Source organism: Electrophorus electricus, chromosome 7 (genome assembly GCF_041902795.1).
Source record: "Electrophorus electricus isolate QZ-2024a chromosome 7, ASM4190279v1, whole genome shotgun sequence".
NCBI classification, from domain to species: domain Eukaryota; kingdom Metazoa; phylum Chordata; class Actinopteri; order Gymnotiformes; family Gymnotidae; genus Electrophorus; species Electrophorus electricus.
In genome coordinates, this window is record NC_137503.1 from 34,385,947 (window position 1) to 34,407,653 (window position 21,707).

The following is a 21,707-nucleotide window of genomic DNA, read 5'->3' on the forward strand; positions in this document are numbered from 1 at the left end:
GAGACCATAGACTGTTCCTTCAACATTTACCAGAGAGTGAGGAAAATGAGCTTTTATATGTAAATGTATAAACAGACATATGGTGAAATTAGTGGTTAGAAACATGGTGAGAGTTATGACAAAAGGTTATAATTGCTTTTAAAAATTGCCTTAAGGTTGGAATATTGTGCATGGTGCAAATAATAGAAAATTACTGTAAATACGCTTCAATCAAAACATTACCTCCCATTTGAAAATGGAAAAGAAGTTGTCAGTATACTGAAAATTCTAAACAGAATACATTATACTGTAATATATAATATAGTATGTGATAATAATGTTGTTGTTGGCTGCTATATGGATTATTCAGTGCTTTTCAGAAATTGTAAAAAGTCTTTGGTAGGGTCTTGGCAAAACAATTCCTTTGAATTTTATGTATACCATAAATTGACAATGGATTGATTGGATCCTTTTCTTATGTCATGGAAAATATTTGCATTAATTAGGGACAATATTACAAACATGGGAATGCACTGAGGGACAGAACTGTTGTAGTTCTGGTGTCTTCTGAATATCATTACTAGTGACAGCTTTCTGCAAATGGCATGATAGCTGGATGCTGTAGTCTTTTTTCAAGGGGGTTTGGCTTGTAAATTAATATGCTGGCAGAGCCGTTTTCTGTTTTACAAAGTCACATATTACATTTTTATATTTTTGTCATTAGTGACCTCCAACCTTTTTAGATTGCCCTTTCAAGTCGCATCTTAATATAGTTGGCCCAGATTTGCATTCTTTTGACTGCCACCCCATTACTGATGCCTAACAGAGGACTTTACAGTCTGATTCCAGTATCTCCTTACCGATTCAGTGAACCTCCTTTCAACACCTAAAACATGTGACCCTTCAACCATCAACAGGAGATTGATGGAACTCCAGAGGCCCAATGGAGAATGAGAGCTCATTGCACACGGCGCATGTCCCTCCTCACCTCCTGCAGGGGGACCCTTTCAGCTCACAGCTGCCCAAGGAGTGGGACATCGTGGCTGCTTCCTATATTCTCATCACTGGTGAGTGTTTCCTGCAGAGTCACGTGTCTTGCAGCCAAGTCAAACCAAGAGTTCTTTCAGAGGGCTTCTTCAGTGGCCCTCTGGGAAGAAGCCATAAACGTTTAGGAAACAAGGTTGTTGTTGGTTGTGTGTGTATATCAAATAGTTCATTTAAATGGTTAAACCTTGATTTGCTTTCTGCTTTAACAGTTGATTATGCCTATAATTTTATTATATTTAAAGCAATTTATATCATTTATCATTTATAGCCATGGTTGATAGAGTTTGAAAATAGGTTTCATTTACATGTAGAGTTGAATTAAATCCCATAGTGTTGAATTAACTCTTACAGCGTTAAGATGTGTCCAGCTGGACTGATGTAAACAGTGCAGGGAATAATTTAATTGAGGATTTTGCTGTGCTGTTGCCATGTCTTTTAACTAAATTAATTAAACAATTAACTAAACATTCCGCTAAGTTTCACAGCAGATGGCTTATGTATTACACAATGAACAGAAGTGGCTGCTTGCATTAGCCTACATTATTTTAAGAGATAAATTCAGTGAATTTATATCAGTTCAGTGGATTTATAAAGTGCTTCCAATAAAAACTCTTTACTAGTTTCTGACCACAGGGCATCTGTAGGCTGACTATCTTTGAGTGACATGGACAGTCTCCACACAGTGTTGACACTGACATTTGTGAAAACTCCAACAACAGTGTTGTGTCTCACACATACTAGCAAAACTCCCACTGCTGTGATTCATATCAGAAGATGTTGGGCTTCTGTTATGTTTTAAAGTGTGTTCTTTACAAATCAGACATTTTTTCACTTCATCTTCCTGTTGACACATTTTCACCAAGCAGTCTTTACTGTTCCATACCCTTTTTGTATTCGGTATATCTTGCACCTTTATGTGAAAAACAGACCATGCCAGACTGTATCAGGAAGGCCACGTGAAAATCCAACAGAATATTAACTGGTGTCACTTTCATGTGTGACCTACTCACTCACAGCCCACTTTAATTAAACACACGCCTTGCACCTGGCCACATTATTAACCACACTTGTCTTAGAGGCATTCAGTGTATTGTTTTAGATGCAGATTTTGTTGACATTTTAATTATGTGAAAATAGCTGTTCAGTCTCTTGGTTGCATCATTTTGATTATCCACTCCACATTTCTCTCTAATAGGGATTTTTGCAGCCATAGGCAATGGTGACATCATCTACATGGCAATCAAACGGAAGACAAAGTTAAAGCCAGCTGAACTAATGACCCTGAATTTAGCTATATTTGACTTAGGCATATCAGGTAAGACTTGATTTAACATCATTATTCATTTTATAACTTTTTTACCCAGCTGTGCCTTATTCAGACATGGCCAGATAATCTGACGACCGTGTCGCGCAGCCTGTCTCCTGGTTCATCGGCTCTTTGCCCAGAGTTGCACTACGTAACCCATTCAATCCTCCTGTAGAGGTTATACAAAGAGATTAAATGAATGCTACTGAAAGCCACACATGTTGTTTTCACATAGAGTTTCAGTTAAGGGGCATTTGTTGTCAACAGTGTGGAAATGGAAAGTTAACAGAGGCACTCTTTAGTCTCTAATATTCTTTTTCAAATGCGACTGTGTGACTGTGTGTTTTTTGGGCTCTCCCTATCTCGCCAGTGTCCGCCTTGGTATTTGTTCAGTAAATCTATACGAGTAACAGGTTTAGTATTGGGACACAAATCTGTAAGGCTCCATAAAGGCTCATTTATCTTCATGGTGGTTGAGAATAAGCGCTGTAACTCCTGCAGGTCCATCAGCAGAGAGGCTACTACTCGCCGCCCATGTGATCTGGTCCTAACGTAGCACTACACCAGCCTTCAGAGTGTGAACTCAAGAACTGTTTCAGAGTCACTGGAGTTTACCACCAGCATGAAATCTCTGAATGAATTTGTCCCGAATGTGGAGTGTCATACAGCAGCTGTATCGTGCAGGGATACTTTTATAGAGAGTAATGAGAGAATAAAGAAGAAAACTAGAAAACTGGGTAGTGCCCTACTAATTCCCCTCATCAGGGATGCATCAGCTTTCATTCATAAAAGCAGTGTGGCACCCTCATGTGCCTGGCTGTGCAGTTATGACCCACAGTTAGCTTAGGACCATGCTTTCAGTACTGTGCATGCTTCATGATTTTTCAGTACTGTGCATGCTTCATGCTTTCAGTACTGTGCATGCTTCATGATTTTTCAGTACTGTGCATGCTTCATGCTTTCAGTACTGTGCATGCTTCATGATTTTTCAGTACTGTGCATGCTTCATGCTTTCAGTACTGTGCATGCTTCATGATTTTTCAGTACTGTGCATGCTTCATGCTTTCAGTACTGTGCGGAGCCCATGTGGCTGTGCGGTTACGACCCACACAGTTAGTTTAGGATCAGTGTACTTTGCCCAGCTTGCAGTGTAGCACCATTTTCCAGTGAAAAAGTTCAGAATCCAGGACAGACCGTCAAAGTGTCACATTTGAACCATTATGTTCGTACATATTATTTAATACTTTTGTTTATACTTTGAAATTCTAAAGAAATTATTTTGCAGTCCTAACTGACAAATGATTGTTCAGGCTAATTAATCATTCATTGGTTATTGTTTGACTTGACGCTGAGATGGGCCACAGTGTTGGGGGCTCCTCTGCTCTTTGTAGTCTTCTGTTAACTGTGAGTCTACATGTAACTTTTGTTGTTGTTGTTGTTGTTGTTTTTAATTTAATAACATGCACTTTACAATGAATAGTGAAATAGGGTGCATGTAAATGTGTCTATATTCAATATAATAAAAGTGAGTTGCTTTGATTTGATTTTTGGCTCATTATTTATTTTGTGCACTGAAATTGCAGCTTTTGCTACCCGGCTGGACTCCCTGTGACAGCTGACTGATGCTTTTGAATCCTTGCCAGGACATACTGATCATGAAAGATATAATTGGGACTAATGAGTTAATTAATAACCAGTTTCTCATTTGGCTCCTTTCTGTGGGGGAGTTCAGATGTTCCTCTAATTCATGCACTGATTTTAAAAAAACATTTATTTTTTTTTAGGCATTTTGACGTATTGGTAAAACTGGCCCAAATCCAATATTTTTCTTCATATATGACACAGATGTGTTGTGTGAACATCAAAAATACATTTACAGTTCTGATCTGGGACATTCATACGTAGTAAAGGAATCCGATACATATCTGATATACAGTAATGCTAGCCTGATCAGCCAGATCGGGAATTTACGCAACTTTTACGTCATTCCAACTCAATGTTCATCAGAATTTTGTCACCAATTTTAGTCACCATGACTCCACAAAGAGCTAGCATTACAGTCTGCACCCTCGTTAGAATTTGTTATTGAATTCACAGCTGGCCTCATTAACATGAGCATTAGGTTAGTGGTTCCTGTGGTTGGCTGAATTTACAAGAAAAATGTGTCTCGTGAAGCTCTGTTCAATTGCACATGCAGGTCAGGTCATGTGTATAACCTGTTCAAACTATATACTGTTTGGATATAAGCTACATTTAAAAGTTGTTGTGAACAAGCAAACAACATCTTTAAAATGGGCTGTAAATTGGACTTTTACCTGCAATGTGAATGCAGCCCATGATTTAACTGGATTTGTCAGCGCCGTTCTGGATGACAGTGCTTCTCTGTGTGTGCTCAAGCCCTAATCTGCCAGCATTCATCCTTAATGTATCTTAGAGATAAAGTTGTATTTTATTTTATTATCTACTGACTGTCATACAGAGACAGAAACGTTCCGTAGTATTTACAGGGCCATTCCTGAGGTCTGTAGCTACTGTTCTTCTAAAGTCTAAATGTACTCTGAGTTACTGTTGTTCTTGTATATTCAGCAGACCTCTAGTTCTCAGACTATATGGCCCCCGATTACCTGATGAAGTGTGTGGCACTGTAAATCTCAAGCAGCTTTCTGGAAGTACAGTGGTGCAATGCTACAACATGGAAGTATGTGGTCTTTTGAAGCATCCAGGGTGATTTACACTAGCACGCTGTGAGAGGAGGACGCTGTGGTATTTCTGCACTTCATCATTACCAAAATTCAGCTTTGCTGTTTTTCTTTTTGCTTTGTAACATCTCATTAAGCATAGGCCTATGCTGTGCAGGGTTACGCTGTTCAGGGCTACGTTGTGCAGGGCTACGCTCTGCAAGGCTACGCTGTGCAGGTCTGTCATGTTGCACCAGACTGAGCAGTGTCTAACAAACTAAAAATGAATAGTTATATACTCTTGTGTTGGCCAAGCACTTCTCAGTCCATTTTAATGAATTTATTTAGTTTGACAAACAAGACTGTAGTCCTACTGAGAAATCTCACAGTATCTTTGTGCAGTATGTAAGTATGTAAGTGCACTGAACACAAAGGTGTGCTTGATCTTTTTGTTTACTCAGACCATGTTCTTTCAGTAATTCACACAGACAGTATAATTGTAGGCTGTGCACTCTTTATCACTACTGTAGGGTTCTTTTCCACACTGCAGGGTTCTTTTTCCACTTCACTGTGGTTGTTTTTGGTTTTTTTTCTCAGATCAGATATACACATCTGGACCCAGATTGCTGCTGCTTTATGCCTGTGCAAATTGAACTGAACTGAGTATGCAAATTAGCCACTAATGTATTTGCGTGGGTCTCTGTGTTGTCCCACAGTGGCGGGGAAGCCTTTCTTCGTGGTCTCGAGCCTGGCCCACCGCTGGCTCTTCGGCTGGTATGGCTGCTGCCTCTATGGCTGGGGAAGCTTCTTCTTTGGCTGTGGCAGTCTCTGCACCATGACTGTGGTCAGCTTTGACCGCTACCTGAAGATCTGCCACATGAGATACGGTGGGTGTGGCATGCTTTCAGTATTGGACGTGGCATTCAGAAATGAACCCATGTCTTACATGTCTTATTGCGATTACCTTCAGCCATCACAAAGTGTTACCGAACAGGACAGGACTATCTCAGAATGTAGCTCTCACACCATGTGACTGAAGGGTTTGAAGGAGAATCATATATATATAATTTGATGTTATATCCTTTAAACAGACATCTCATTTAATTTTCACTGTAGTCCAGTTTCTTTTTAGTAAATATTTATTTAGGCTCAGAGTCCATGTGTGATGTGTACGTTTAGGAGAGTACAACACACAGTAGAGCTATCACATATAACATACACACAATAGAGCATACATACAAAACACACACAGTAGAGCATGCACAAATACAAGCAATAGAGTGTAGACACATAACATGTACACAGAGTGTACACACATAACGCGCACACATAGAAGAGCATGCAGACAGTGTGCTCACTGCTGGCCCCCTGTGGCACACAGGTTTTTGGATCGAGCGCCATCATGCCATGTTGAGCCTGCTCCTTGTTTGGCTGTACGCGGCCTTCTGGGCCACCATGCCCCTGGTGGGCTGGGGCAGCTATGCACCAGAACCCTTCGGCACATCCTGCACACTCAACTGGAGGCTGGCACAAACCTCCGCAGCCGGCCAGAGCTTCATCCTCACCATTCTGGTCTTCTGCCTAATCCTACCTGCTGGCATCATCATCTTCTCCTACAGCAGGATCATCGTCAAGGTGAAGTCATCCAGAAAAGAGATCTCCCGCTTCAACAAATGTGATAATAACAGCCACGACATCCTGGAGATTAAGTTAACTAAGGTGCCATTTTACAGATTCACTTCTTTTACTCTTTTAATGTTACTCTGTCATGTTTTTCTGTTTTGAAGAAACACTCATTTGTCTTTTGGATTATTCCAGTTTTTCTCATTTGCTTTTACACTTGCCTGAGGACATTTTTCAAAACCTTTGGCAAATCCTTGTGTTTTATGAACAAAATTAAACATTGATTTCTAAACCAAGAACAATCTCCTCAAATGAAATATTCACATTGAAATACCATGCACACTTATGATATCAATTTTGACAACAAATCACATTTTTTCACACTGCACCACTAAACTGAGAACACAGTCATCACAATGAATATATGCTGAATCCATAGAGTGGAGACAATGAACAGTGTTTATTTAATGGATTCTTTTTTGGCTAAATTGAGAATTCAGTATGCTCTGAACAACTGTTGGCTGCACAGTTGGGGGTTAGGAGTGTGACCGTGTGCTGGCTGTGATGGAGATAGCAGCCTAACATGCTTGTAGCTTGTATGGAATTTGGAAGCAATAAACTGCTGCTGCTATATGTACATATATGTGCATTTTAACACTGAACAGTTCCAGTTCTTTACGATGCCACATTCTTCTCCTCCTCTCTCATTTCTCTCACCTTCCCACAAGCCTCTTATAGTAGTTATTGTTTATTGTTTCTATCTATCTATCTAAAAAAAATTCCCCACTCACCCTCCTCCAGGCAGTCTCTTTTTCCTTCAAGTTCAGGTTTTCTACCAGAGGCCTGGGAGCTTGAGTCCTGTGTGGTATCTTGGCTGTTTTCAGGACTGCACTCCATCTCTGATATTGTTCCTGGGATCTGCTGGAGCCATTCTCCCAGTTTGGGGGTCACACCACTGTTGCTTTCACCTTCTTTTAAAACTCTTCTCTCAGACCTTGGGATTGCTAAATCTATCAGCACAGCCCTTTTCTGCTCTTTGTCCATCACTACTATGTCCGGTTGTTTAGCCTTTAAAATTTGGTTAATCTGGATCTGGAAGTGCCATAGGATCTCAGCATGGTCATTCTCCTTTGGGGGTGTGTCCCACTTTGACCTCAGAACTTCCAGCCTGTACTTTGTACAGATGCTTCTATATACCATGCCAGCCACTTTATGACATTCCATGTACACTCTGCCTGTTAGCATCTGGCACCCTGCTGTTATGTGCCGGATTGTCTCAGGGGTATCTCTGTACAGCCTGCATCTGTATTCAGTTTGTTCCTGTGCTCCCATGATTAGTTTCTCTGAGTTGTCTTTCAACCCAGGATTTTCCAACCATTGGTAGGATTTCTCCATATCAGCCACTTCCATTGTCTGCCTGGGGTACATACCATGCAAGGGTTTTTCCTCCCGTGATGGTTCCTTCTCTTCTTCATTCCCATCCACCACACCATCTTCCTGGTGTACTCCTGGATCTTTGATGTTTCATCCTGGATAGGGGTACTGATGCTCACTAATCCTTAGTCCCCTCCTTCCTCTTAGTGTATACTCTCAGTGTTCTGGATTTGGGATGAAACCCTTCGTGCATTGTGAGGAGTGTCCTTGTCTTGATGTCAGTGGCCTCAATCTCCTCCAATGGCCATCTTATTATGCCAGTGGGGTATGGTATCTGATGACTGGTAGAGTGTAGGTGTTCATAGCCTGGATCTTGTTCTTCTCATTCAGATTCCTTCTCAGGACTTGTCTCACTGTTTGTAGATATTTGGCTCTGGCTTCTTCATGGTTCCAATTTTAACCTTTCCAATCTGGTTCCCGTCCTATGCACAGCACCGAGACGGCCCTCTTACGTGTTCTCAGTGATCATCTTCTCGCTACTGATTCTGGTGACCCGAGTATTCTCCTGCCACTAGATATAAGTGCCACATTTGACACAATTAACCATAACATACTCATCGCCCACCTCTCAACCACTGGCATTACTAATACGGTTCTTGAATGGTTCACCTCCTATATTTCTAATAGAAAACATTTAGTTGTTTTTGGTAACCACAAATCGCAAACTGATACCATCACTCAATGTGTTCCCCAGGGATCAGTCCTCGGCCCTCTCCCTGACATCTGCTGGATCCTGATCCTGTTACTGGTTACTGGATCCTGTTCTGGGAGGTTGCTGTGATTTGCTTTTCTCCCATATACAACATTTTCCAGTATTGTTTAGTTTCCGGCTTTGGTGAGTCTGTTCTCATGCTGTTACCTTGCCACTGAGACAACGTCCTGTTTATTCTCCTGGCTTGGCAATTTCCACCTTCATCACACCTTCTGCAGTTCTTTCTGCTAATTTCCCTCCATGCTGGGAGAGATGCTGCTGAGATTGTAGCCAAGCATCTCAAGCTGTTGTGATATCAGCTGGTTGGTCTCAGTAGTGATGTGGGATATGTATAATATATAGCAAGGTGCTGGTAACAGGAATTCCCAGGGTTCCCATTCTCACACACATGATCATCCTGATACATAGAGCATATTCAAAATGTAAATGTGTGGTGTTTCTGCATAGATAAAAGTACATCTATAAATACACTAGTGCTGATACAGACATGTAGAAGAAAGCTCTTTTGGTGTTATGCTCTGTGCTGCTGCATTGTGTTCCAGTTTGGGATTTGGGTCTCGCAGCCTGCCTCAGTAATGACTCCGCCCTGCCCTTAAGTGATTGCTGTGGCCTATATAAGGACCCCGCTGCAAGAAAACAGAGGCTTACTCTTGGCTCACTCTAGCTTAGTGTGGATCGCTTTAGTGTACATTTTATTTGGTCTCTTAGCTGTGCATACCTTGCCTTTTGATGTATATAGTTAGTAAGCGCATGTATATATGGATCTTTCTGTCTACTCTTTTAGTGTCCTGTAGTTGTGAGCCCTGTGATAAAGTACATGTTCTGGTGTGTATGGATATAGTTACTGATTGTAGGGAGCGGTCCCCTGTTTGTTTGGGAACAGGATTGTTTTCTGTTTATTGCCAGGGAGTTGATGCTTCTTTTGTAGTGTTGGTTTTGCTTGTTGGCATTTAAACCACTCCTAAAGCTCTCTCTCTCTCTCTCTCTCTCTCTCTCTCTCTCTCTCTATATATATATATATATATATATATATATATATACATATACATATACACACTGACATATCTAATACACTAAGTCCCATCTCGCCTGCTGGTCCTTTTAGTCCTTCTACACACCACTCCTCTACCAATCTTTAATTATTACATCGCTGTTGCGGCCCACTGCCTTGATGGGGTCATAACACTGCTGATTCCCACATTCGTGCATATTCTGTCTTAATACTGATCATTCTGTGCATTGATTGGGAAATTATTGGAGTTTGTAATGAGTCAAGTCCAGTAAAATGTGATTAGATTTACACTACTGACACATGCTAAGAGATTTAGAATCATGTACAAGTGATTAATAAAAATGGATAAGAAACTAAAATATTTGGTGAAAAATGAAACAGAATATGCATCCAGTATGATTCTGTCTGTGTCCTCCAGGTGGCGATGTTGATCTGTGGTGGATTTTTCATAGCATGGCTGCCATATGCCATAGTGTCAGTGGTGTCTGCATTTGGGAAGCCTGATTCAGTGCCTATTCCAGTATCAGTCATACCAACCTTGCTGGCCAAATCCTCGCCCATGTACAATCCCATCATATACCAGCTCATTGCCTGGAAGTGCAGCTGTGCAAAATCCTCTCGTCTCAAAGTCTTCAACAGGATGAAGGAGCATTACCCCCCAAGGTAAGACCCAAACAGGTAAGGTAAGATCTGAACAGATAAGGTAGACCTGAACAGGTAAGGCCTGAGCAAGTAAGGTCGACCTGAACACTTTAAATCATCTGTTAAACAGCTTATCTTTCTTTATTATTATCATGTTATGCCTCTATGTTTTGTTCCCAGCTTCATTATGTATTCTCTCGAGCCTCTTGAGGAACAGTGTTAATGGCACCGAGGTTAAGGAAAAGGAGCATGCTGTAGCTGTGGGTGAAAGTGTGTACTATGTCCTTTTTTTCAGAGTATACACTCCTCTCTAATCTCAGAAGTATGTGGATGAGTTTCACACTACATAAGCACACACATATAGGATATGATGCACTTATATGGCAGCTAGCCTTGTGGGTAACCGAGCTGATGATAGATGGCACATTTCAATTATGAACTGGTCAATTTAATTGGTTTGAATTAAATTGATACATGCATACGAATATGGAAATATGAGGGCTGTTTTCTTATACTGGTCATTTGGAGGCAGATCTGGAGCTGGAATTGTGTTTGTCTTTTTAAAAATTTTTAGCCACCGGTAGCCACACGTTTCCATGGTGCATGAGGGACTTGAAATAGTAAGACAAGTGTCATCTACAGTGCTTATATGCTTCCAGGCTCTTTTAAACACATCATACTGTTTTTGTAGGGTGAACCTACTTACTGCTCAGCCATACAAAAAATAGTACTGATAGTCTGCAAGAACCCATTTTCAGATGTGGCCTAAAATGTTGTCTGTCTATCTGTCATATGTTGGGTGTGCAGAGTAATGAAGTGAGGTGTGAAGACAAGCATGAGATGTGGAGAAATGTCTGTGAATCCTGCCCAGATGTGCTGATGATTAGGGTTAGCTGTTGGAATACTTTGGTAAACAGTAAAACCTTATTTTTTGGACCATCCCTGCCACTATAAATTTACCTCAGACATTTGACTTCACACAGTGTTAGAAACCATGGAGTGCTAAGCCCTGGAGTCACAGTGAGGTAAGAAAGTTGTGGTCCTTGACCTGGAGTAGAGGTTAAAGTTCATCCTGCTTTACCCACCTGCTGTTAATTACCAGGTGAGCTCCTGCGGCAGGACTGGGAAACACTGCACTTACATCACTGCTACCTGCTCTAGAGACATCAACCCAACCAACGTCACCAATAAAAGCATTTACACCATAAGCCCAATGTTAGCAAAATGTCTACAATCGTTTTAGAGCGACTGATCTTTTCTTAGTTTGAGGCTAATATCACTTAAATTACTCCATTTTGACACCAATGCTCTTGATTTTCCCAGGTTTTATTCCATCGAAGATAGATCAGCACATGAAGCACAAACGCAAATGTGAGGAAAAAACACTCCAATAACTCAAGTGACCCTTGACACTTGTCATCTGTGAAATCATCAGATGAAGCTTTAATACCAAATGACCCAAACCAACATTAGCCTAAACACAGCGCTGGTTCTGTCTTTGAATGGTTTCCTTAGGAATGATGTAATGCAAAGAATGTGCAGTGTGTATGTGTATTTTAATATTTTATAGCAGTCATCTCTATACTTTGTAATGTGTAAAACGACCCCAAAGGACCATGTCACAGAGTCTGTGTACATGAAAAAGCAGTTTAAAGTGCAATACTGTGTCCAAAGATCAGTAAGCGTTGTAAAAGCTGTTATGTTAGTTTTTCTAACATGTATTAGTATCACTCAGATTCTCACTTACAGTAGTTAATATTACACTTCTAATGCCACATCATAATGTATAGTAATGTAAAACTAGTTAGTTTATATTAGTTAGTAAAACTAGTTAGTATATATTCAGATTTTGTTGACACAAAAAACCTGCTGTGGGTAATTAGCATTTTAATGGGTTGGGCTTATTTATTTACTTCATAAATATGGTTTACTGTTCTATGGATCACAGCAGGAGGACTTTCAGTTCCATATGACATTCCTTTAGATGTACTATAAGTCGTTATGTAAAATCATTGTGTGTGTACGTTACATATAAAATGTGAAATGCTTTATTAGTAGTATTAGTAAATATTAATAAAATGCTTGTGCAGTTACAACTATTGGTGTACCTATATTTTCAACTTGCATATTTTAGATAGAATTATTGTGCTTGCTAAGTGCCCAGTTCAAACCAGTGGAGATGTTACTGCAAATTATTTTCAAGAGCTTGTTTTATCAGCAGTTTTCTTAATGAAAGTGAAGCTTAATAAATGCTTCTTTAAATATTTAAATGAATATTACACTTAATCAAAACAGTACAAAGTAGACCAATAGCTAAAGAGACAGCTTTAACTTCAGAATAGCGATTTAGGTTTAAACAGTGGATCAATGGATGACAACTACTGTCTGCAAGAGCAAGTAAAAAAAAAGTAGGTGCGTTTTTTAAACAATATGACATGCATATTTAAAGCTGGCTTTTATCTACAGTATATAAATGTATATACAGTATATTGTGTATTACTACACAATACACTACACACAATAGACAACAACCAACACATCCCACTTAAACCTCCATGCTCAGCACAGCACACACAATACAACACACACAATGCAATAAACACAATGCACCACATTTAGTATACACAAACAATAGAGCACACACAATTGGTCAGCTGCCCAATCCTATAATCTAGTAGTCTAGAAGAAACTTTTTTGATGACTGCATACATTTAAGAAAAAGGTATAGGACTTTTGTTTATAGGACAAGGTATTTATGGTTGTTGCAGTATTTTAAAGTTTATACAGAAAACCTCCCCAAAAGTGAACTGGTAGAAATGCTACCCTAGGCAGAAAATGAGTGGAAAACATGAGATTAACAGCAGCACTGTTGGGCTCCACATGCGAAATGCTCGTTGCTTGTGTGAGATTTCTATATGGTGCTACTGTAAACAAGTCATATTTTGCTCTTGATCTTTTTTATTGGGAAAACCATGTTAGTTTCAGTGTTCTTCATCAAATCTGTTTTTCAGATAAACTACGCTGGTGCAAGATTATTATCTGTTTTCTAGGTAATGTATCTTTGCAGATTTTGTCACCTAGATTTTACATGTGTAATGTTGACCATCTATTATACAATCAACAATAAAAACTCAGAAAAAACTTACTTCAGAAATGGTTTGCATCATCCTCCTTTGTATATAGTAGTGCTAATAATATTAACCTTAAAATCATTTTTTAAAAATTAAGAAAATGTAAGAAAACAGCAACATTTTATGCAAGCAGTTATGTTAGATAATAAAGGTGTGTATGGTTGTTAGAGGTACAAAGAGGAAAAGATTGCTAGCTGGGAGTGGTGTATAATAAATATTGCTTGGAAGAAGGAACAAAGTTTTAAGATAGTACTCTAATGCTGCAGTACCACTACCAGCCTTAAGGGGTGTCGTAGATCTGTTGGTGTTTAGAAAGGTCTAGGTTTACACTGGCTTTATTGAATGAGTGGCTGATGTCTGCCTGGTGGATGGTCTGATCACTGATCTCCTTAAGGGGTTCCTGGCCCAAGCTGGCCTGAAGCAGTAGTAGGAGGTGCTGCCCCAGTGCATTGTGGGCTGCAGGTTCTCACCCTGCCTCCTCTATTGCACAGGCAGCATTGCAGCAACTGTCCTGCATCGCTTTAGTGCACCGGGTGCAGGACAGGTCTTTTACAGAACCTACTACCACCCAATCAGATCACTGTGTTCCTGTCTCCACTGCCACCCAATCAGATCACTGTGTTCCTGTCTCCACTGCCACCCAATCAGATCACTGTGTTCCTGTCCCCATGCATCCTAAGGACAATTATTTTTAAGTGCGACATCACCATCAGCCCCACAACATTGTTTCAGCACACACTTTCTGTTTACATCATTGTGAGTTAGCCCAAGGTCTGCAATCTCGCCAGCAGCTGTTGATGTACGGGTTCTTCATGTGCAGAGTGATGCTGGGTCAGAGCACAGTCATAATGGTGACATAACTTCACTGAATAAACTAATAATGGCTACCCTTCCTACAACATGAATGCCACTGTGCATTGTAAGGCTACACACAGCCCAACCATAAAGGGCAATGTAACAGGATTTCCTCAGGGAAATCCTAACACCATTAGGGAAGTGAAGAGCATTGCAGTTATAACACCGGCTGGAAAATCATTTGAAACAAATTGACATCTGACATCTGACCCTATAGTAAACTATGACAAACTAATGTGGCACTAGAAAACCAATAATAATAATTTGTCGTCCTCCAGAAAAATCTCAAGCATATTACATCCAATATGAACGTAGCTTGAACTGGCCCACTTCTAGTTATGGAACGATGATGGGGTAATTTAACACCAATAGTTTTACTGGCATTTTACTGTGCAACTCAACAAATAAATGGGGCAATAATAGTTCCCACTACATATATTTCAGGCCACCACTACCCATTCCGTTAGATGCATTTTTCATTTCTCATGAAATGGCAAAGCAGGCCATGGTATGGGCCCTGCTCTCGAAATGAACAGTCCCAGTGCCAGGGAAAGCAGCTGATGAAAGGCAGCGGAGAAAGTCCAGGAGCAGAAAGAATCCAGGTCTTCCATGAATTTTTGATTTGCTAAGCGCACAAAGAGCACAGGCTCAGGGAAGTGGCAGAAACACATGGAACTGCTGAGACGTCGAGAGGCAGGTGGAAACTCCACGGTCCGGGGCAGGTAACTGCTGGGGCCCCACCACTGTTATGGCCCGCTGGACCATTCTGACAAGCCAGTGGGGCTTCCAGTCAGAGCAAAGCATTCCGTGTAATTTCATTTTGCCTCATATTTAAAAAAGCTTTCATTGTTTCTTAATGAAAAATATAATACAGATATTTCACTGTATTTAAATGATGGAGTATAATGTAAGGTGGATTTTATGTGTGACAGAGACACAATGTTATTCAGCTAAATGATAGCTAGCAGTGCTTTAAAAGTGTTTTTTTAAAGTTTTAAGTGTAAAGTCTTAAAGTGTTTCCATCTTACATTTTTGTGATCCCACATTGCATATTTTCTTATTTTTTATTTGCTTTACTTGCGGGCAAAGATTGTGAAGACTCTTCAAATAAATGACTTAATATAATATTATAAATAGAGGTCCTGTAGTTCCTTCAAGCTAAAATGTTGAGGGACCCCTGATCCCTTTAAATGAGCGGATAAGTATTCTCCCCTTAGGCAAAGCTTGTAAGTACACAGGCACAGGGCCTGAAGCCTAGTCTCAGCAGAGGAGTCTCTGCGAGATGCAGGGAGAAGATCAACCCCAAGTCTCGCTGCACTTTCATCTGTCTTAGCGCAAACGTTTAACATCATCCCTAAACTTGTCCCCACTGATCATTGCCTTCGCTTACTTTTCTGGGTGTTCACACAGTAGAGACCAAGATAAAACCCAGAGGAAACTTATGGCTAATCTGGACCTTTTCTAATTGCAGAGAATTGTAAGCAATGTCATTCAGCACCTCGTCCTGGGTGCATCTTGGAGCCCAGTTCGGTATAGTTTATCCAGACCAATCACTGGAGAGGAACATACTGTACACCACACATCACAGGACAAAAGCAGAATAACTGACAACCAACCAAAAAATGCCCAGTAAAAGTAATGTTTAGAAAATAAAGAGATCAAGATAGTTATTACCTAAAGTTGTGGTGCGTAATGACAAATTAGTAACTGTTGTAAACCTTTACTGTGGTGATGGAACCTTATTTGTGTCAGTGTGTGTATGTGCTGAACAACATTGTCTTTAGTGTGTGTGCAGTGTGTGTATCTGCTACGGAGCATTGTCTTTAGTGTGTGTGTATGTGCTAAAGAATGTTGTTGTTGTGTGTGTGTGTGTGTGGGTGTGTGTGTGTGTGTGTGTGGTCTTAAATCACATACCTTACCAAGGCAATAAGTGGCCCTGATGTGATGTCCATCCTGTCTTCATTAACAAGAACATCAGGAGCACCAACTCATCACTCCTTATTAAAGGTGCCCTGTACTCTGTACCTACACCACCGCTAAGGAAAAAATCTAGAAAATAACAAGACTGTTAGACCCAGTATTTCTTAGACAAAAGCTTTTAATGAAAATTGAACCAGTCTTATAAAAAGAAAATGGACATATTATAACTCCAATATAGCAGGCAGTAGAAAATAGTTAACAATGAAAATACCCATAGCATCCAAATGCATACTTCTAATAAATCCAGGCTTACACATTTCATTACACAATCAGTTCACTACGGTCTCTATGGTCTATTCCTGGCTATTTCAGTTAGTGTTGCTTGCTACGTATGTTCATGTTATATTTTCCAGAAAATATTGCTGCCTGCTGGAATGGGCAGTGTTCTGGGGATCCAGTTGCCTGCCTGTCAAAACCAGCGCTGCACTAGTGGAAGACATTCATTAACATACACACTTACACACACACACACACACACACACACACACACACACACTATTGGTTTTCTTTATTATTGTTCTTTATGGCCATTTGTGCTACAGAGTTTTATTCTATTCTCCGTGACATGTTGATTAACAGAGTAATGTCTTCACACGTATAGGTTTTAAACTTAGTCATGACATTCCCTCAGTGTGCCCTGAAAATAAAATACAGAAACAAACAAAGCACAAACAATGTATAACCAACTACATCTTTTTCTTTCTTTTTCATTCTTTCACACTTACAGTCTTGCTGCATATCACTTATGTAACCCAGCCAAAGCAGCTGATTGGATTCACTCGCAGTGGCTGCGAACATGCACACTGGACAGTGAAAGATAGATGTGTGTAGCTCACAGAACACTATACACACTATGCACAATATAATCCATGAAAGCACACAGACATATGATCAACACGAACCATGAAAAACAGATCCAACCCCTCTGAAAGAAACTGCAAAGCATCTTCCTTTATAACTTTCATACATAAAGGAATATTGTTGGCATCTATGCTTAATTAAATCTGTGAATGTTATTTATTAAATATTTATTGACATATTGAATATTTAGACATTAAATAAATAAATAAATGTTGTATGTAAATATACAGATATATTTGTGTTACACAGTCACAGTTAGGCACACCAGTTTCATCCTCCATTGATTTGTAATTTTATGAGAGTGTACTCCTGGATCCCTGCAACCATCAGACAGCTAGGTGAAGGTCACATCTTAACATGGTGAAGACCTGACAAATGTACTAATTTCACTATGATTACATTTAAATCAATGTCTCTAAGCCTTCAGCCACATGTTCCAGAACTGGCCTAAAGACCAGTCCCCAGACTTTGTGCTAAATCAAGAAGAAACTTTATAACCTCATGATTTATTGTGAGCCTATTGTAATATATAACTTCTAAAGTAATATTGTCAGGGGACACAACTTCTTTTGAATATTTTACATGGAATTATTTTTAGGAATTATTTGCTTAAGATAATACATTTATGAGAACCCTAAATTTGCAAGATCCGCGTGTAATAAAATATTCAGTGAAATGTAGGCAGAATTATATTAACTTAAGGCATAATATAATTTCAAAGAACTATATATTGTATATAAGTTGTCACAACTGAACATTAATTTATGGATGTACCTGGACTTTGATTCACTGCATGACCGAGAAATACACAACTTCACTATGTTTTTAAAGGTGTTCTCAGGTGTTTGTAACTGTTTGGACTACCCTTTGTAAACCAGGTGTTCCTATACACCTAGTGATCTAAAGTGATATTCATCACTTACTTATAATCAGCTAGAGTTAATTATCTTTACACTGCAACTAAAACTTAAACTACGCAGCGGTAGCTCAGTAGTTAATGTACTTGTCTAGTAAGGTTGCCGGTTAAAGTCCCACCACTGCCAAGTTGCCACTGTCAAACCCTTAATCCTCAATTACTCAAGTTGTGTTCAGTCACAATTAAGTCGCTTTGGATAAAAGACAGATAAATGTAATGTAAAGTATTATTCCACCGAAAGACATTGTTATAATTTATTATAATCATACTTGATTACAATATTTTTGTAAGTGTTCCTTGAACAGGGAATTATAATGTTATTCATAAAAGGAGCTTTTAATGATTCACTGTAGCTGAAGGTGCCCTTATGAGTAAACACAACAAACATACATTACTCACTGGTCATTATGAGAAACAGCACTTCTTAAATGTAAGATACACACACACACACACACATACACCACAGCATAACAAATATACAAAATGTATGATGACACTGGTTTTATTAGTTTTTCTATCTAAAATATTCTAATCTGAAATAAAAAGTGAACATTTAATCAAACAGACTTTTCCATAAATCAGTGTAGCACACAGAATTAAAATCTGTAGTGTGCCAGATGGAAAATAGTCTTTTTAAATGGAATAAAACATACAGTTATGATACGCAGTGACATGCTGTCTTTTCCACTTCTTCTTTTAATGTTATTAACATTTAATATTGCCCCTCTCTTGATGTATATTAAATAATAGTATATTACTAAATCATATAATTGCTCTGTAATATAGATCAGCTGGTCATGGAAATGTGGGCTGGTGTGTGTTCTAGTTACACAGATTTTACAAATTTATATCAATCTCTGATTAGTTTCTTGCTTCCATTCATTTGTCACAATGAAAATAATGCATTTCGCTGACATTTGTTTTCCTGCTGTTGTGCTAGAATATATATTATCAACACTTGTAAACACTCTTAGCTGAAGAAAAAACGTTTGTTCACAATACTCACTATGCACTTTTTCATACTTCCTCTGAAATTTCAAGTTGCGATAGGTCAGTAAAAGTTGAAATATTTCTTACACATAAAGAGAGGAATCTTCACATCCTTTGTTTCCAATGGCAATGCCATCTGATTGTTGTTGTGAGAATCACTGGCCATAGATGGCACATTGCATGGCTATGATTCAAACCCCTACTGTAGGACATTTCACTGTATATGTCACTATGGAATCTAGGAGGACACAAATTGTTGTTCATCTTTGTTAAGATATTGAAGCACTCAAAAACTCTAAAAATCATGTCTTTGCGTGTCTTGCAGGTATAAAGCACCAGTCATGAGAAAGCAAGCATTTCTAAATCATTCACACAGAGCACAGTGGGCTCAAGTCAAACAGACCTTAATGCAGAAGTATGCTGGCTTGAATATAAATACTGCTATTAAATAATCACAACTTACACTTTGTACCACTACACAGTCACTGAATACTAATTAATTTAAATAAAATTACTGCACTTATAGCAACTGTAGATAACTATGAGTCATGTTACTGAGTTTATTGGCTACAATGAACAGTCTTTATGATTTTATGATTTTTATCTCCAGATAAAAACACTTTAGTTTGTTCTCTAAAAACTGTGGCATTTTCCAGATTTCAGACGGAGGTTGTTTTCATACTGTTGTCGAGTATGATAACGATAGGGATAATGTTATGAAAATAATAATAATAATAATGTCTGACATTTAACATTTACATTTACATTTAACTCCTGAGCTCTTACCTAACTATGCAACCGAACAGAATATCATCGTGATTGTAATTCTCCAAAAATATAAACAAATATTTATAAATAATATAAATAATATGAAGGCCTTTTGTATCAGTTCTTGTATCTGTGTATTTAGATGCATGTTGTGAATGGTTGTCTGAAGAACATGGATCTGGATAGCACAGGGTGATAAGTTAGTAGTGGGAAGAGAGCAGAAGTCTTTTCTTTGGTGAGCACGTTGGATAAAACAGACCCCAGGGAAGCAGTCAGTAGGTATTCTGGCCCAAAGAGTCTTGACCGGGCTTAAACAAACACACTGTGCCAGACAGAGAGGGACATGCGGCTCAGACTCTGGGAAACCCTCTTTTAAAAACCTGACCAATTGATGACTCTTAGGAGTAATTCTTAAAACTTTAATAATATGATGTTTTGTATTATTAACTATCATATTTGAACTGTTAATATTAGCATTTTACTGAGAGATTTACTCTTTGATGTAACATATTTAGCTTGTATTGTTTGTATCTCTTTTTATTTCAATCTTGTAAACTATCTACAGGCAGTGATATTAATCAATTTAATTAATTAATTAATTTGCTTTCATTGTTTAGAAGTGAAATTAAATTGTTACTTGGGGACAAAAGAGTCAGCCATCTATAGTATGATAATTTCATGTGAATGAATTAATTAAAGCCAAGTGTTTCACACACCAGACACCACCAATATACTGAACTTTAACACGCTCTGTGTGGAAAGAACTGATCCATTGACTATGCAGTCGACATTCCATAATTTATTACTGACCTACTCAGATAAGCGTTTCTTTATTTTTATCCTTTATTGCCTTTTCATAATAAGAATTTCAGATTTTAAAAAAATCTTTCATTTTTCATTTCTTTAAAAAACTATAAAATCCTATACAATTATTTTACAATTTATATATTTTTTCTGGTTGGTAGCACAACAGAAAACACAGATCTTCAATTTACTGACGAGATGATATCAATTATGCATAAAAACATAGAGCACACTGTTCCAACAGTTTTCAAAAGGAAAAACAAATAAAAATGCACACCATCTTAAGACATGCATACATACATTACATGCGTAGACAGTCACTTTGGGAAGTGTATGGTTTTAGTATGTATTTTTCTTCACATAACCTATTTAATTTTCATGCCCTCTTCCTACACAAACATTATATGGCTCACAAAATAGTGATGCCATCAGTGGTAGAAATGAATCATACCAGCTAAGTTATGGTTCAGTGATGGATATCTGAGAAATAGATAGGTTGCTTGCCTGGTTTTGAATAAGTGGTATCTTGTGTTATTTCCAATAGGTTAGATGGGCATGGTGGACATTCACTTGAAGATATCCACACCTTATTTCTGTTCATAAGACCTTTGTCCCACTAAATATCTAAACACCACGTCATGGCATGATGCCAGCTTCATAATAGACACAACGGGAGGATACCTTTACAATGACTTACTATGACATCACTGAGAAACCTATACATCTTCATCTGAGAAACCTATACTGTTTTTAGTAAGATAACATTTCAGTATGGGATATGTGATCAATTTTCCATAATCCGATGTTCTGCAACTTGTTTATTCAACCTCAGTAGCAACATTTTGGTCCAGATTACTGCCCTTCTCGTAAACTGTGATCAACGTGGCTCTTCTGTGTAGAGGAGCCATCTGCCTTTGGAATGACTAAAACACATCCAGTGCCCTGCCTTGATCAGTAAGGCCAAATGAA

General features: G+C 38.8%; 1 protein-coding gene across 1 annotated transcript; it reads left to right on the forward strand.

Annotated features, from left to right (window-relative positions):
* Positions 1-922: 922 nt before the first annotated feature.
* Positions 923-10,656, forward strand: opn5 (opsin 5). Its single transcript, XM_027028210.2, has 6 exons — positions 923-1,046; positions 2,222-2,341; positions 5,727-5,897; positions 6,392-6,729; positions 10,210-10,454; positions 10,614-10,656. Exons 1-6 carry the CDS (start codon positions 923-925, stop codon positions 10,654-10,656), a joined length of 1,041 nt encoding a protein of 346 aa, XP_026884011.2.
* The last annotated feature ends 11,051 nt before the right edge of the window (positions 10,657-21,707 follow it).